This window comes from Triplophysa rosa, linkage group LG19 (assembly GCF_024868665.1).
Source record: "Triplophysa rosa linkage group LG19, Trosa_1v2, whole genome shotgun sequence".
Taxonomy (NCBI): Eukaryota; Metazoa; Chordata; class Actinopteri; order Cypriniformes; family Nemacheilidae; genus Triplophysa; species Triplophysa rosa.
Genome location: NC_079908.1, coordinates 17647936 through 17665252, shown reverse-complemented (window position 1 = coordinate 17665252; position 17317 = coordinate 17647936). Strand labels below are relative to the sequence as shown.

The 17317-nt window shown below is 40.7% G+C and overlaps 1 protein-coding gene across 2 annotated transcripts; it reads left to right on the top strand.

The window, feature by feature from the left end:
* The first annotated feature begins 299 nt into the window (after positions 1–299).
* On the top strand, positions 300–16727 carry ubap2a (ubiquitin associated protein 2a). Of its 2 annotated transcripts, none has more exons than XM_057360254.1 (27): positions 300–401; positions 5870–6007; positions 6100–6177; positions 6269–6379; positions 6996–7161; positions 7494–7571; positions 8085–8148; positions 8243–8340; positions 8451–8503; positions 8762–8832; positions 9006–9183; positions 9386–9635; positions 10584–10873; positions 10967–11160; positions 11399–11654; positions 11848–11887; positions 12046–12220; positions 12711–12768; positions 12841–13045; positions 13957–14048; positions 14230–14280; positions 14512–14593; positions 14762–15124; positions 15303–15404; positions 15496–15563; positions 15642–15833; positions 15998–16727. In XM_057360254.1, the coding sequence occupies exons 2-27, from the start codon at positions 5912–5914 to the stop codon at positions 16091–16093; spliced, it is 3507 nt and encodes a 1168-aa protein (XP_057216237.1). In that variant the 5' UTR covers positions 300–401; positions 5870–5911; the 3' UTR covers positions 16094–16727. The 2 variants fall into 2 exon arrangements, with proteins under 2 accessions (XP_057216237.1, XP_057216235.1); XM_057360252.1 differs by having other exon boundaries at positions 8451–8509.
* Positions 16728–17317: the final 590 nt, after the last annotated feature.

Below are 17317 nucleotides of genomic sequence, written 5' to 3'. Positions count from 1 at the left end.
TTGGAGTGCTGGGGCATCAAAATCTAACATGCATGTCTTATACATCAATCAACCTAACCTTTATTACTACATTTAAACAGAAGAGACCTTTAAATTGACTTATCATCATTTAAAAAATAAAAATATTAAACAAAATAAAAATTAATAAAAATAAATTTCATTCAAGTAGAGGACTAAACAAATACTACGAAATGGAACTCAGCTTACAGAAACTATAATATATTATTATATATACTCGTGTTTATTTATATAACTCTTTTGTCATTGCATCCGTGCCCGCGCGCTTGTGAATGTGCTTGGGCGGGAGCGCGCCTGTTGGATCTGCATGGAGAGCAGCATCAACGGCGCGGTGACGGTCACGTGACGGAATCTGCTGCTGGCTGAGTGAAGCGTGTTAGCAGGTAATAAAAAAACAAATCCTTCTTATATTCAAACAAGCCTTTTTATATCGAGTGTTATCTTATTAAAATGGTCGTTTCTTTATTTTCGTTTAATCCGTCGCTGAATGTTTTTCGTGGATATGTTGTCTTTTGTATGGCTTTGTTTTTCCTCCTCCCTCAGTTTAGCAGGTTCGGCTTTAGCTGCGCCGTGGGACCGTTTTCCTAAAAAAATCCCGTTAACAGCAACCCCACACGTTTAAACCCCTTTGAGGGGCGTTTTAACGTCCCTTTTCTATTCACACTGGTATTTAAATTCTCAACACAGCTTTGATGTTAAAAACAAGGACGCACGGCGGTCGTGAGTTAGCTAGCTAAGCTACAACAATTGAAGAGAGGAAATGACATTAGAGATCATGGACAAAGGGGAGCGATGGCTGTTTCTACACTCTTTACAAACTCAGTTCTTTGGAAATCAAGTGAATAAAAACGACCATGTTTAGCTTTATCGATGTATCGAAATATTTCTGTCGCATGAATAACAATAAAAAAATGGTGATGTAGATTCCTTTTGTTTGAGCCATCACATATGTTGTTTAGTGTTGTGATTATGAATCTGGCGTGATTTGTTGGCGGCATTTTAGTTTTTTAACTGGTAAGCGTAAAACTGTCTGTTCATCTTCGATCATAATAATTTTATGTTGTTTATGTATCATAATCGAAGACATTAAATGGTTGTCATTTCGATAAATCAAGCTATTTGACGTATTTATTAGTACAACATCTCAGTTTCATGTATACTGTAGCTGTAATTACAAGGTCACTATGGGTGGTCTGCTGACCAGGAGAAACTGCTTTGTTTTGTTTTTCCATTTGGTAAGGATCTCAGAAATGTCCCCACATGAGACCGTTGTCAGCTGATGGAATCACATTTACTGCTTGTTTTGCTTCAAGGTATTGTCTTCATTAAATTGTTTGTGAGCAGCATTGCTTGAGTAGTCGGCTTGTGCCTCAAAAACATCTTTATTTTGCAATATTTTTTGCATGGATTTATCTGATCATGGCAGCATCTATCTGAAACGTTGTTGTCAGCTGTTTGCAAGGAGGAAAGGGTTAAAATGTGCACAATAAGATCCCTTCTACTAACTGCCAAGAAAAGCCCACTGTATCTCATGTTATGTGTGTTTCCTTGCATTAATGCAAGTAGTGACTTTTGCTGGTGTTCCACTGCAATTTCACATGTTTAGTGATGACTTGGAATGTTATCGTATCAGCCAGGGCTTGTTTTTGTATTTCTGTTTATGTAACATTTTCAGGAATACATTCATTTAGTTGTCAGCTGATGTTTATTTTGGTGGAGAGCTTAGAAATTCTGACTTTTATTAATAGTTAAGCTTTTGTTTTTCTAAGTCTTCCTTTCTTTTTGTTTTCCATGGAGAAGAATAATGTCCTGGTTGTGTTTTTGTTTCTTTGGGAGAAAAACAAAACACCAAAGCACCATAAAAGTGGTCCATATGATTCCAGGGTAAACAAACACACAATTTTAAGTTGATATCCACTAAAATTCAAGGGGGTCCATTTTTAAAATGTTGATTTATATTTTCAGTAGTGCTGCAACGACGCATCGACATCGTCGATTACGTCGACTACTAAAATACGTCGACGTGCGTGAAATGCGTCGACGCTTCGTATTATTTTACGTTTATCTGCTGTAATAGCAGTTTCTGTTCCCGGGCGTGTGTAAATTAATCAGCAGAACAAGAGAAAGTATAATTCACCCGACAAAAAGCGATCGAGAGCCTCTGTAAGTTAGTGAATGGACGGAGGAATTCCCCCTAACGTTACCCCCAGAATGCGATCATCACAGCATGGACACGCAATCACAAACGGATGGAGAGGGGAACGTAGATGTAGACTTTCATAATAAATTACTTTTTTGTAATTTACTTTTTTGTAATGTAAAACTACGCTTTACATGAATGATTTACATTAACGCTATTGTACTAGTGTAAGTTAGTGTATGTGAACCTTTGCAGATTGTGACCCTGCTTAAATTACTCTTAAGCTTCAAAAAGGACTGACTATCATGAAACCACCAATGCACTTTTTATGTCATTCGATAGCTTTATGCGAGGAATAAACCAATATAGCATAATTAAGAAACTCTGACCTCCGCTGGTGCTGTCTGTCAATCTCCAGTCAGCATGCGTGTGTACGGTGACGGTCAGGACGCTACTCTTTCCAACATGTTCCAATGTTTTCATTATTCTTCATAATGACAAGATGATAGTCTATGGCTTAGTTTAAAATGTATTTTGCTAGAGACTCTTGAGTTAACGTTACTCGCTGAGTATAGCTTAGCTTATTAGAAGCACTGGAAGCGGTCTGAATATGTTGCGTCTTCATACGAAATAACTCTTTTTAAACCTCTGATTTAACTGTATACTGTCGGATTGATGCAACGCACTATGTGTTAAACATGTAACATGTCATCTCTTCTCGTTGTGTTCTAACTATTATTTACTTTGGGGAGCAAAATGATCCCCGGGACTTCAGGAGGAGTAGGTGCTTTAAGCGCATCATTGTGCGTCCGGGATGCGCATAACTGTAAATAACGAAGCGAATGCATTAAGCGCATCATTCTGAGTTCCGGGTGCGCGGGCTCGCTTTAACGCCACTCTGCATTAGAGTCTTTTATACGGTGATAGTTTTGTACAATAAACAGAGACAGATAGTAGTATTTTACTTTTACTCAATTATATTATGAGACTGAAAATAGAGTCGGATATTACTTGGAGGAAAGAAATACAGAGCATATATCATGCTCTAGTATTTCATATACACATTTTTTAATGTTTTTACATTTACATTTAGTCATTTAGCAGACGCTTTTATCCAAAGCGACCTACAGATGAGGGAAACAATGGAAGCAATTGGAACAACATAAGGACAACAAAAAGCATAAGTGCAATAAAACATTTTTTTTACCTTTAATACAGTACTTAAGTACATAAAAAAATCAGTATTTTTTTTACTTTTAAAATTAAAACTACTTAATTAAAAGAAGATGGTGATTTTAATGTAAACAGGGATTAAAATGTTAAAACAACAATATTTATTTATAAAATGTAGTGGAGTAAAAAGTATGATTTGCTTTATAATGTAAGAAAATACTAGAACTTATTGTTTATTTGCAAAGTTTGCCAAAGGATTAATCCAAAAAATCTTTATTAGATTAATAAAAAATAATAATCGTTAGATTAGTCGACTAATCGAAAAAAATAATCGTTAGATTAGTCGACAATTAAAATAATCGTTAGTTGCAGCGCTAATTTTCAGCATTTTCGAAATGTACTTGCATGGTTAATAAAAAGGCTCACGTACCAGGAGAATCCTGTTCTGTCGAAATTCTCAGATCTGTCGGCCACATATGCCCGTCCTTCAAATGAGACGTTAAATCGAGGTCCTAACTCTCTGTGGTCATTAAAAATCCCAGGATGTCTTTCGAATAAGAGTAGGGCTGTAACCCCGGCATCCTGGCCAAATCTGCCCATTCGCCTCTATCCATCATTGTGGCCTCCTAATCATCCCCATATGTACTGATTGGCTTCATCACTCTGTCTCCTCAACACAAATAAGCTGTTGTGTGCTGGGTGTTCTGCCGCAATATGGCTGCCGTCGCATCATCCAGGATGCTGCACATTGGTGGTGGTTTAGGAGATTCCCCCTTCCATGTAAAGCGCTTTATAAATGTAAGGAATTATTATTATTATATCAGTATTGGCCTTGGCCGATAATCACATTGCACGACTCAATTGGTACTCATTAAATCTGGCAGAAATGTGTCTATTTATTTTTATATTCAGTCACATACTGGCCAATGTTTAATTACACTATGGATTTTAATTATTGTTTAGTTATAGTCTTATGCATAAACCCTGTTTTTAAAGGCATATTATTTGCTTAGAATTAATATTATTTGTGCTTATTTGATTCACACTTAAAACCATAATATACATTAGGGCTGTGTATTGGCAAGTGCCTCCCGATACGATACATATCACGATAGATTGGTCACAGTACAATATATTGCTATGTATTTCGATACGATACACATTTGCGATATATTGCAATACTTTAAATAGAAAATGTAAAAAGTAGAGCTAGAAATACAACATGCTGTGCACCACCAGGGGTTTTCTGTAAGGATAAGTGTAAAAACATCCCTTACCTCTGCAGAGTGGCCATGATGTGCGATGCATGGACCTTTAGATCAGAGGTTTGGGTTCTCAAATGGTGGATTGCGCCCCTCAAGTGGGTAGCACAGGGGAATAAGGTGGCTCACGCAAGTCACTTGGCTGTTGTGGTGCATTACAGTTAAAACACTGAACATGGGCAGTATAAAACCACTGGTTCATCCGTGCTGTAAATGTGCTGGTGTCACATCCGTGAAAGCACAATAAATGTCATTGTTACTTTTCTTAATAAACTTTTTGTCTAATGCACTGCAGTAGCCAAGTGACTTGTGTCATGACTTGCGAAGCCTACAAACAGCATTATTTTATATAACTCATTACTCCATGACTTATTTTGAAAAGCAAAGCACACCCACACATCAGCTTTGAGAGCTCCAAGCCTTCTTATATTTTTCGCCATGCTCGCTTCCACTTACTTTTGGCCGTATGTACTGTATATGACATGATTTAAAAAATATATATCGATAGTAGAGGTATCACTATTACTATCGATATTTTTGCACAGCCCTAATATACATAAGTACTGTAAATAATACAACCAGAGCAACCAAAAATATAATCTATGGTATTGCTTTATCCTAAAAAAAGGTCACAAAAATGAACATCCTTCAGTGATAGAATCGGGATTGGTATTTGCCAATCATGATAATAAGAAATTGTTTTTTGTTATCGGTCGCAAAAACCCTGATCGAAGCATCCTTACTGGTCTGTAAGAGTCATGCAAAAGTCATGTTTACACCGGAACACTATAATGTAAACATTGCTGTGGGGTAGTGTGATGTTTTGAGAATCAATATATACTTTTAATATTGATTCTTTGGTGTTTAAATAATTACACAGTCCCACACCTTATTGCTCCAATTGTGTTCTATAAAATCAGTACAGGCTAGTTGTGAAATGTTATCGGACATGATTATGATCTTGTAGCGTGGTCTTCATTTCAGCAGTGGTTGTATAAGCTGGAGTGTTTTTTCTACAAGGGTTTCTAGCGGTCAAAGTATTGCTCAATCTTGTCCAACTGGGTTTGGAAGAAAGTAAATGTGATACGACCCCTGAGTGTTTGCCTGACACTCAGAAAGCCCTGTGCTGGGCACTGAGCGGAAGATCTGCAGATAACGTCAAGAACTAGCTAGCTTGAATAAAATGCTTGTCTCGTATGCGGATCATCTGCAAATATCTGGGCAAGAAGCAAGGCACATTGGTGTACTAACCACCATCTGTTGTTGGTCCTTGCAGATTTTTCTGTTTTGTACATACATTGTTTTGTATATACTGTATATGATGACCTCGGTGGGCGTCGAGCGAACCCGGGGCACTCGGGACAAAGCGCTGCCCACTACCACACAGACCACACAACCACAGAAACAGCTTCAGGTGAGTAAACAACAACAGCTGCCAATAGAAACAGAATACCAAATGATATACTATATTTGACCTCAAAAATTTTCATTTGATTGTCACTTCAGGCTACAGCTGAACAGATCCGACTGGCGCAGATGATCTATGACAAGAACGATGCAGATTTTGAAGACAAAGTCAAACAGGTGTCAAATATAAATGATAATATGCTAATACACACATCATTGGCTTATGGTCCTCTATTAACTTCACCGGTGTCTATGTATTTGCTTGCAGCTCATGGAGGTTACAGGGAAGAACCAAGATGATTGCATGGTTGCCCTCCATGACTGCAATGAGGATGTTAACAGAGCCATCAACTTCCTGCTTGAGGGGACCTCTGATACAGTAAGATGGCTTGTGACCTTAGAATCACATGAAACAAATGCATATGTGGTCTAGACTACTTAGTAGGCACTAAAGCTTATGACGTCTAGTTGGAGAAACGAGAAGCAAAACTGGTTTGATTCAAAATCGGGTAGCCACTGTCAGCTGTTTTATAGCACAGATGTAAAAGCAAACAACATATGTCTAGTCAGGCTTTGTTTGCTTGTGCTTTTTTTTTCTATAGTCTATAGATTCTATAGTGATTGATGCTAATCAGATTCAGACATAGACTATTGTCGTAGTGAAATTCGAAAGGCAGCTACTTATAGACTAGGATTTATTCAAGTGATTTCTGAGAAGACACTCAAAAATAGAAAGCGGGTCACTTCTGTGCTGTAATCCTATGTCATAACAGATCTTTGCTTAAACCACGGTGTCTAAATACAATGCCCTTCATCAAAGATGATGATTCAACATTGGTTGGCCTACAGACATTTAAATTGTGACTGCAGCATATGGAATTGTGCAATATTGTATCATGAGGTAGTTGGTGATGCCCAGCCGTGTTGTCCAATTTTTCGTAATGTACGTTCTTGTTTGTTGACTATTGTATTGCACTAACATTTCTCTCTTGCAGACCTCTTGGGAGACTGTTGGGAAAAAGAAAAGTCTCGGGAAGGATGGCAGCTCCACTGAGAGTAAGGAGAACAAGGAGAACCGGGAGAAGAAAGGAGAGAGGGAAAGCAGCAAAGGTCGCGGAGGAGCGGGCCGTCGGGGCAGGGGGACCAGTCGCAACAGGCCAGGTGAGTTCAACGGTGATGACCAGTGATTTCATTCTTTTAATGTAATTTACATATAGCTTATTTAGCAGGCTAGGATATTTTAAAACTGTACATCTTGAATTTGTGTTGTTCAAATGTATAACACTGCCACTTTGTGCTGTGTGTTTTATTTTTTGTATTTGTGCTTTGAGTAGCAAAATGATGTACTGTATAGGCGTATCCACACACATTTTAAGATGATGCACATTGAGTGAAAAGCACAATGCATTTCAATGCAACTCCTCTGTATCAGATTTGATGTAGGAATCTGTTTCTTTAAACCGTTGTGTGATTAGATTCTTTTGTGTTTATAGCGAGGACTGAGGAGAATGGTGTGGAGCCTGCTCCTGTGGAGAGAGGAGCTGACCGCGGCCGCAGAGGAAGAGGGAGAGGTGAGCCCACAGAGGAAAAATCGTCAATTTTTTTACATATGCCTTTCGGAATGTGGAAAACTGTTGATTAATTGACCAGTCAGTTTTTGAACCCAAGTTCTGTATAACTAGGATTATATTAAATAGGGTTTTATGGATGCCAAGTGCAGGTCTTCATAATGGTCACTCATAATCACAAGTTGTTCACAGTAGGTGATTTGAAGCTCATAGTGCTTGTCTTGAAGTTTATTGTTGAAGGCTGTGAATTTGTAACAAAAGTAGTGTACTGATGAGTAGCTGCTGTGATTTCGAGGTAATGATTTTTTTCGGGAATGGGTTTTGGCACACTGATGACAGTATCACATTTACAGCAGCTATAAACTGCCAGCATGTTAATGCCCTCTAGCTCTGTTGCGCTTCCAATTAAATGAGCTTAGAAACACAACTTCTCAAAGATATTAAAAGTGAAATATTTCTAGATATAACCAGCGAGCTGGGACAACAACAGTGCTTATGTGCTTGTTTTATGTATAGTGTCTGGAGGTAGAGGCAGAGGCCGGGCTCCTGTTACCAGCAGATTTACAGCACAGGGGATGGGGTAAGTGTTACTCCACCCACACTGTTATAACCTCACATCAGCTCCCAGTTTGTTTATAGCCCACCAAAACAAGTCTATGTATATGCTCTTGTAGGACTTTTAACCCCGCAGACTACACCACAGACAGTGGAACGTCAAACTCGCACGCGGATGTCTGGGAGACAGGGGCCAATGACACTGCTGATGGGACGGGTGAGACATTAAAATGATAAACACGGACTTCGAATGTACAGATTCAACTGATTACCCATAATGGCTTGCCATACACTCATCTTTCGCTGTCTTTGACACATTCTGTTCAGTGGCGTGGCAGAACACTTTGGACGAGTGGGCTGCTGAGGACTGGAGTGAAGATGTGAGTGTGAGTCAGACGCTATAATTAACCTCCTGTGCATTATGGGATTTGCTGGGCTTGAAGTTAATAAGTCTGAAATTACATGGCGTGTTAAACACCATGTCTATATATTTATCTATAGGCCTATATTCTAATTTCTCAATGCTACATATGCAAGAGAGTGCATCTGTGTCCATAACAAAACGTGACAAAAACAAATTTCTGCTTGCACTGTGTATTATGTGACAAGCATTAACTGGTCCTTTTTTGTCTCCAAAGCTTTCCGAGACCAAAGTGTTCACTTCCTCATGTGCACCTCCAACTGAGAACCACATCACACCTGGCCAAAGGTAAAAAACCATCAGAGCGTGTGTTCTTCTCTCATCCAGATTCCTATGGAAATGTTTTTAGAGTAATTAGTGTGAAAAGCGTTTCCAAGCTCGATTTTCATAGTGTTTGCATATGGAAAGTTTTGATCTCAGACTTGTGTTTGTTTGCATGTCTGTTTTGTCTGTCTTTGCAGTTTGGATCTGTCTGTTCTGCTGCAGAAGCCTGTAGATCGAGAGGAAGTAGGAGGTCTGAAGGCCGTCGGCTCCTCTCAGGGGCTCGGCCACAGTCTGGTCTTCACTAACTCCCACCATCAGCCTGCTCGAGATGGAGGCACATCTGCTGGCTCCAACAGCTACACACATGCCACGCTGGTGAGACAAATCACAAGACCTAATTTACTAAAGCAAGAGTACATTGTGTTTAGTGATTTAACCCTAAGCGTTTTTGGGTAATATGATAATGATGCAATTTTACATCAAACGTGGCTCAGTCGGTGGGATTTGAATTGTAACTGTCTGAATATAAACAAGAAGGTCCTAATTGAAAAAATGACTTGTTCCTGTCTGTTTCCAGTCCTCTGTTTTGGGTTCTGGTTTTGGAGAGCTAGGTGTTCCGAAACTCGGGCAGACTGCTGGGCAGCAAATACTGGAACAGCTGAAGGGGCCTGGTTTAGGGCAGCTTACCTCCCAGCCCTCCAGCATAGGGACCAACTGCACGCCTGTAGGGGGGCTGGTGGGGACGGGGATATCTGTCCCCTCCTCCTCCTGGGACATCAAACCTCCTGGAACACAGAGCTCTGCTTCTCTGCCCTCCCAATTCAGTCGTAAGTGTTATTGTTTCTTTACATGCCGCACATACTTGTTCATACTTGCAGATGCAGGGTTATTTATTAACACGTGTTATATAATTATACGTGTTAATAAATAACCCGATATTTATTAACACTAAATATCTATTTATCTGACCCGATACTATTCGAGGGTCAGACACACTCTCCCAATTTAAATCTAGATTAAAGACGCATCTTTTCAGCCAAGCATTCACTTAATGCATAATATGCTAAATAAACCACCGGGAGACTGCATTTATTAAATATTATTTACTAGAATAATCTTGCTTCTTCTATAAACACCATGCGCTGTGCTGTGTTTGACCTTTTTTGTGTTTTTCAGTTTTTCTTATTTTCTCCTGTAAAGCTGCTTTGGAACAATGCACATTGTGAAAAGCGCTATATAAATCAAATTGAATTGAAATAAAAATTGAATTATACGCATTACTGTAGAATACAAGCACTTGTTCTTCATCTATAATGAGGTATAAAAGTGTGTGGACACTAGTGTAAATGTTTCTGTTTTTTATGCAACAAAACACACTCATAAGAAATTCATCATAACAATGGGCCAAGTTGTGTGTTGTGAATGTCTCGCATTTAGCTTTAATAACACCTTGGACGCTACAGGTTTGTGCAAAACCTAATGATCCATGTTCTCCAAGCATGTTTTGAGAATGTTCAATGGAACACTTCAATGGAAGCAAGGAAATCTGACTCTTTGTTTAAAGGAGTTAACATGGTCATTGCCAATTCGCTTGTGTTTGATAAGCGTCCAAGAAATAGTACTAAAATGTAAAATTTATTCTTACATTTTTTAAATCAGAAATAAATGATCAGTGCGCTCCAAATAAAAACTTTTCACACTTTTTCATTTAGACAGAAAAACGCAACTATTGCGTATGCGTTCATGTCATTTAACGTTTATTGTATGCACTAAAGGGGAGTTTCAGATGCAGCCAGAGCCATCTTTGGTCCTAAGCCAACTCGCCCAGCGCCAGCAGGGCTCCCTGACCCACACGCGACCACTGGCCAGGCAGCCCAGCCCTCCCCCGTTGAGCACCCCTTCCCCCGCACCAGGCACACTGGAAGCATTTCCTAAAGCTCCGGAAGCATCTCAGCACCGTGACGGGCCCTCGATGCCCCCCTCGCAGGCAGCCGACTCTCAGGGCAGCAGCACACATCAGCGACAGATCAAGACTCAAAAACGAAGGATACCTCCTACTTCCAAGGTGACTGGAGTTTTAAAACATTGAAGTTGATCACGATCATTGTAAATGTTTTGTCACCATCTGAAGTATTTGTGTGCGTCTGCGCGTATCCAGATCCCCTCTTCTGCAGTAGAGATGCCCGGCTCGACAGATGTGTCCGGATTAAACGTGCAGTTTGGTGCTCTGGACTTCGGTTCGGAATCTGCCCTGCCGGACTTCGGCCAGTCCGAGAACTGCAACAGTGAACCTATAAGAGACTCCGCAGTGGTTTCACAGTCACAGAGCTGCCTTTATTCTAAGCCAGTCAGGTCAGTCAATGAAAGGAAACAACTTTCATTGGGACAAAATGACGTTTGATATACCTTTTGATTCCTGTGTAAACCAAAGACATGAATGTATTGCCTTGATTTCTTTAAGCTGTGGATTTCACGTACTTCTGTTTCTCCCAAATCTCTCAGCGCATGCCTTTCAAACCGATGTTGTCTCTTTAGTTCAAAACACTTACCGTTTTGCATGCTAATAAGTGTCCCATCATCTGCCCCACAGTGAAGCTCTGACAAGCCCAGTTCCTATGCTGCTGCCTCTGGTTTCTTCTGACAGCATCTACCCCTCACCCTCAGTACCTCTTCCCAGCCTCGCACCTTCCCACACCGCCGCCGGCTCGGTCACGGCCCCATCTTCCTCCTCGTCCTCCTCTTCTTCCTCTGCTGCTTCGTCGGCAGGCAACAGCTTTGACTGTGGCGTGGCTCCTCACTCGAGACTAACTTTCTCTCAGAGCAAGGAACCTTCTGGACCTGTGACTGTGAGTACAGAGAACTCACATTAATGATAGCTCGGTTGTTTTTAAAACTCTATATTTAAACACATTTTTTCCAAACATCGTCCAAATGTGTGTAATCCAAGTCTTTAGTCATACAATAACCTTTAGTTGAGAAACAAGTAGCTGAGAACTGAGGTTACGCTGCTAATATTGATCTAATTCGTTTCTCTGGCAGAACGGTTTTAATGGTGTAAGGACCTCTGCTGCTTTGGACAGTAAGTCAAACTCATAATCTAGTTTTGCCCTCATATTGTCATGAGCTTTAAAGGGAGGTTAATGTTCTTTAATCCTTTTTGTTACATAGATATGATTGAATCACCTATTTTATTTTGACATTCATATTTTTGTCTCCTCCATCCTCCTTCCGTCTCAGCCACATCGAGTTCCTCCACGCCAAAACAAGAGTCTCACTCTCTGGTCAGCAGCAGCACAAGTGTTTCCCCCTCTGCCCCATCCTCACTGTTGCCCCCTTCTGTTACCCCACACAGCTCTGCTCTGCCCAGCTTGGCTTCTGAGCTTTCCCCTGCCAGCTTACCACCCCTCAGCAGGTGAGCAGGAAGTTGGAGTTTTGTTTTTCAATATTGTCATTCACAATATTTCAATGTAAATATTGTGAAGGGTCCCTGCTCCACCCACCTCATTCAGCATAATCATGTTTGGTATTATTGTGACAGCATGCTAACCACGGTTCAAATCACCATAGAACACAACCACCTAGAACACCCTAGCAACGGCTTAGCAACATGTTAACTTCCACTCGAAGCACATTGCAAAGCTAATGGCAATGCCTTGACAACCACCCAACATCCGAAAATTGTTGCATTGAGTTTCAAAAAATCTTAGAAATCTTACACAAACCAAAAATCCGATTGGTTATAAAGTGTTTACCCACGTGTGTAGACTTGACTATGTCAATGCACAATATCACCAAGGATGTTGAATAAGTAATTTTGAGTTTTGATTGCGTTTGGTTTTTATGTTCGTGTGTCATATCAAAAGATGGGACTGATTATATCTGTGACTTTCTCTCTCCTGTAGTCATGTAAGCAGTGGCCATTCCTCCGTGTCGGCACTGTGCACCCCCTCCTCACTTACAGTAAGTTCTGCAGGACACACACATGCTCTCCTCACCACCTCTGTAACATCACCTTCGTCTGTGTGTCCTCAGTATACCAATGTGGACAGCGTGAACTCTCTCGCCCCCTCGTCGATGCCATTTTCCTCCCCGCCGGTGTCCGCTCTGACCGGAGGCAGCATGAGCAGTTTGGCGAGTGGCGGGAACAGTCTGCATGCTTCTGGAGTTCTGGGTCACGGCACAAATGGTATCATGCCTTCTGGTGTCAGGACCGCCCCGCTACTGTCTTCCTCCAGCAGTAAGGGTTACTACGATAATGTAATCAAATTTTTACAAAACAAAGCCAGCTGAAGTATTATGAAACCGTGAGTGTAACAATACCACTACTAGTTTCTTTTAGCAAGTGGGGGTATTCTGTTGTCATTTTTAATCGTTTGAAACTTTCAAAATCCAAAATGTAATAGATGTGTTGTCCTGGTATAATATTGTTTTTAATAAGTGGTGATGTCATCACTGTTACTATGGCTCATGCTTGAGAGTTTGGATTTTGAAGAAAACACAATCCTTATGTTTTAAACATTGGCTCGTAACTTTGTAGAAGAGGCCCAAGTCATACCAAGGGCACAAAATTAGAGATAGCTCTTTTGACTTTTTAACAAGACAAGTGACCACAAAGCACTAAAATCCAACCTTAGCACCATAGCAACTTCAAAGTGATACCCTGGCAACCACTTTCAACATTGCTAGTTTTAGCAAACCTTTATACACAATGCATTCAAGCATCTATTAAAAACCGCATTAGACAAACTGAGACAGTGTATCGCTTTCATGTTTTCTTTCAAATCAGCCACTTTTGTATCCGAGAACTTACATCTGCAGTTCTCTAACTCAGTGGTTCTCAAACTTTTTCGTTATAAGGCCACCTTTGTGTTACGTGCATCGCTTTGAGGCCCCCCATATAAAGACATATAATCTTAAACTTAGAATTTTAATTAAACCAAAAGCATTCAGTTATACAATGCTGGAACCTCAATTCGTTTGGTTGGTGGTGTCATTTTTCTGATGTTTGATTGCATAAAATCTATGATAAATTTCTATATTTCATAAAATGCCACAAAATCTGTGGCCCCCTGGATCCATCTTGGGGGCCCCCAGGGGGCCACGGCCCCCAGTTTGAGAACCACTGCTCTAACTCTTCTCTGTCTTTAGGTAAAGCTCCTCCAAATCTCTCTCAGGGGGTTCCTCCACTGCTGCCTAACCAGTACATCATGGGACCTGGAGGTCTGCTGCCCGCCTACCCCGTAAGAACCCTCATTCTCCTAATTCAAAACAGATCAGCTTTCACTCGTCTGGGAAGTTATGTAGTGTGTGTGGAATTTCAGGGTGTGTCTGTTTCTGTATTGGGTTGGGTGATTTTAATGGTACATGTGCTCTTCTCAAGTGAAGTAGTATTAACAGGGTGTGTGTGTTTGTGTTTTCTAGCAAATTTATGGCTATGAAGATCTTCACATGCTCCAGTCTAGACTACCAGTGGTAAGTTTGTGGCCATCAAATATTTATCTGTTTTGTTTAAAAAAAAAAAAAACTGCCAATAAGCATCATATTGTAAATTTATACCACCATTGTTTAATATTCTGATGTGCAACACAAGCTCATCTGACCAGATTATTTTGTAAACATTTGAACTATTGTAAGAAAAGTATATGCATTACATGCAGTGTGTCATAAATTAATGAATCTATTATTTCTGCACTTTTCTTGTAGGATTATTATGGAATTACATTCCCAGGGCCGACTGCTACGCTGTCTGGCAGAGACGGGAACCTCGCCAGCAACCCCTACTCAGGTACCACACAACTGATTTTGTACGTGCCAAAACTGTAGGCAACAGGAGGTCTAATAGTGATTTTAAATTAGACACTTGGAAATAAATGGAAAATATTAGATCATGAATATGATCTTTTGATCATGTTCTAAACCAGCAGTTTTCCTAATCAAGTCTTTTTTCACTCAGGTGACGTCACAAAGTTCGGCCGAGGCGAATCCACCTCACCAGCGCCATCTACCAGCCTGTCTGCCGCTCACGCCCCTCAGACAGTGCAGCCTCCGCAGGCTCAGAGCCAAGGACAGAGTCAACCTCAGCCACAGGGCCACCACAACACCCAGCAGACCTTCTTAAACCCAGCCCTGCCCCCCGGCTACAGCTACACGGGCCTCCCCTATTATCCAGGGATGCCTGGCGTACCCAGCGCTTTCCAATACGGCCCCGCTATGTTCGTGCCCCCGGCCTCTGCCAAGCAGCACGGCATGGGGCTCAGCAACCCCACCACTCCATTCCAGCAGCCCAGCGGCTATGGCCAACATGCCTTCAGCTCAGGTGTTTGAAGCAGCCACCCATGCATACAACTATAAGTAGCTCATCACGAATTTGGCCAAGACTTGTAGTTTTTACGGTAGTAGTAATTACAGTATTGGCACACTATAATAATTGATGTAAATAGCACTGATGGCAGCATTCTTAAGCTGAGAGTTTGAAGAAAGTTGTTTGTTTCAAGGGTACGATGACCTCACTCAAGGCCCAGCAGGAACTGAGTACAGTAAAGTCTACAGTAACTCTCAGACACAGGCCAAATCTGCTGGCTCTGGCCCGGGGAAAGGTATAAGCATAAGTTCACACTATGAAACAAGCCTTTGAAGTGTACTATAGAAATTGGAATAGTAGTTACATTGTTTATTTTTCTGTTTTAGGTGTCTCTGTAACATCTAGCAATTCTGGGGTGCCAGACATCAGTGGAACTGTTTACAATAAGACTCAGGTAGTAATACGCAAATATACCTGAAGCTTCTTTTTAAATAATAGCAAATGTATGATTCTTACTGATTTTCTCCTGCAGACGTTCGATAAGCAGGGTTTCCATGCTGGCACCCCTCCTCCCTTCAATCTCCCCTCGGCTCTGGGCGGCACGGGACCTTTGACCCCCGGCGCTGCCCCCGGTTACGCTCCTGCTCCATTCCTTCACATTTTGCCGGCCCACCAGCAGCCACACTCACAGCTGCTCCATCATCACCTTACCCAGGATGGACAGGTCTCTCTCTCACTTTCTCTCTCATAATGCCTCTCTCTGCCCCTTATTTTCACCCAACAAGTTGCGTTACGTTATGCAAACGTGACTCCTAACCTTCATAGATCATCATCTTGGTTGAGACTCGTAAACCATATGATCATTTTTTGGGTCCTTTGCTTCTTTAGGGTGGGCCAAACCAGAGAAGCCAGTCAGGCACCATGCAGCAGAAGACCCAGGTCAACAAGTCCAACTATGGCAGCTCCCCTTACTGGGGCAACTGAGTGCAGTCCACAGCACGGGTGATGTCCCGCACCCAAAGACGTGCTGATCAAAGCAGAGGGACACCGTACACACTACCATCATTATCATCTTCCCACATTCTCATTTCCCCTTTTCAAAGTTTTGGCTGTTGTATGTAAAGTATATTTATGTATGTATTTATACAGTATATATGTATTGGTAGGATATGAAATGTGGTTTTTCTGCATTTTGTTTTTTTTGAAGGATGGTTTTTTGTTTTTATTTCATTGCTAAATGGCTATGATGATATGAGGACAGAGAAGTAACGATTACGTAACAGAAGGGTGATTATACTTGAACCAGAGTAAGCATCATGTTATAAAACAGGAGGGAGTTATTTGTATACATAACCCTAATAATGTATGTACATTATTGCTAAGCTTGATCACTTGATGGTGAAGCCTTTTTTTAAACTTTTGTATTTTGCCCCCTTCCTCCCCCCTTCACCTGTGAACTTTTTCTAATGAGGGGGGGGGTTTCATTTCAGCGCTTAATTTTTGTTCCCTCTGCCCTTCATTTGTGACCCCACCACCACCAAATTGGCTAAAAGGTAGCATTTTAAATCGGATTCATTTTAACATTGGTTTTACCCTTGTTGTCAAAATAAAATTGTCAAGTTTATTTGGGTTTTGTGTGGTTCTTGAGATACCTACTCGCAAACATTAGGATATATTTATTAAACAAATAAACAGCAAGTCACGTTTTTACATATAATCAATAAGAAAGCTGTACTGATGCTTATTTACAAATATTTTCAGTTAACTTTGTCTCCAACTTAGAGCAAATAAACTTACTGACATTTTTAGGTACACCTGTTGAATTGTTAATGTAAATATTTAATCAGCCAATCCCGTGACAACATGCAAGTATTAAACATAGTACATTTCAGAAACTTAAATTTGTACTTTTTAACCATCTGTAGGGTTTATATACAACGTTAAAAAAATAAATATTCAGTATGTGGCAGCTCACTAGGCAAATATGACTTGTTGACAGGGAATGACCAATGCGTTTGAAGATGATAGAACTCATTGCACCGGAGATATGCAGATCAACATCCTTAAATGCATAACACGTCAAACCTTGGAACAGATGGACTGCAGTAGATTAAAACCAGACCAGGTGTCGCTTCTGTCAGCTAAAAATACCATAGTGAGTATACAGTGGACACAGGCTTAAAAAAAAACTCATCAGGACAGGCTTTT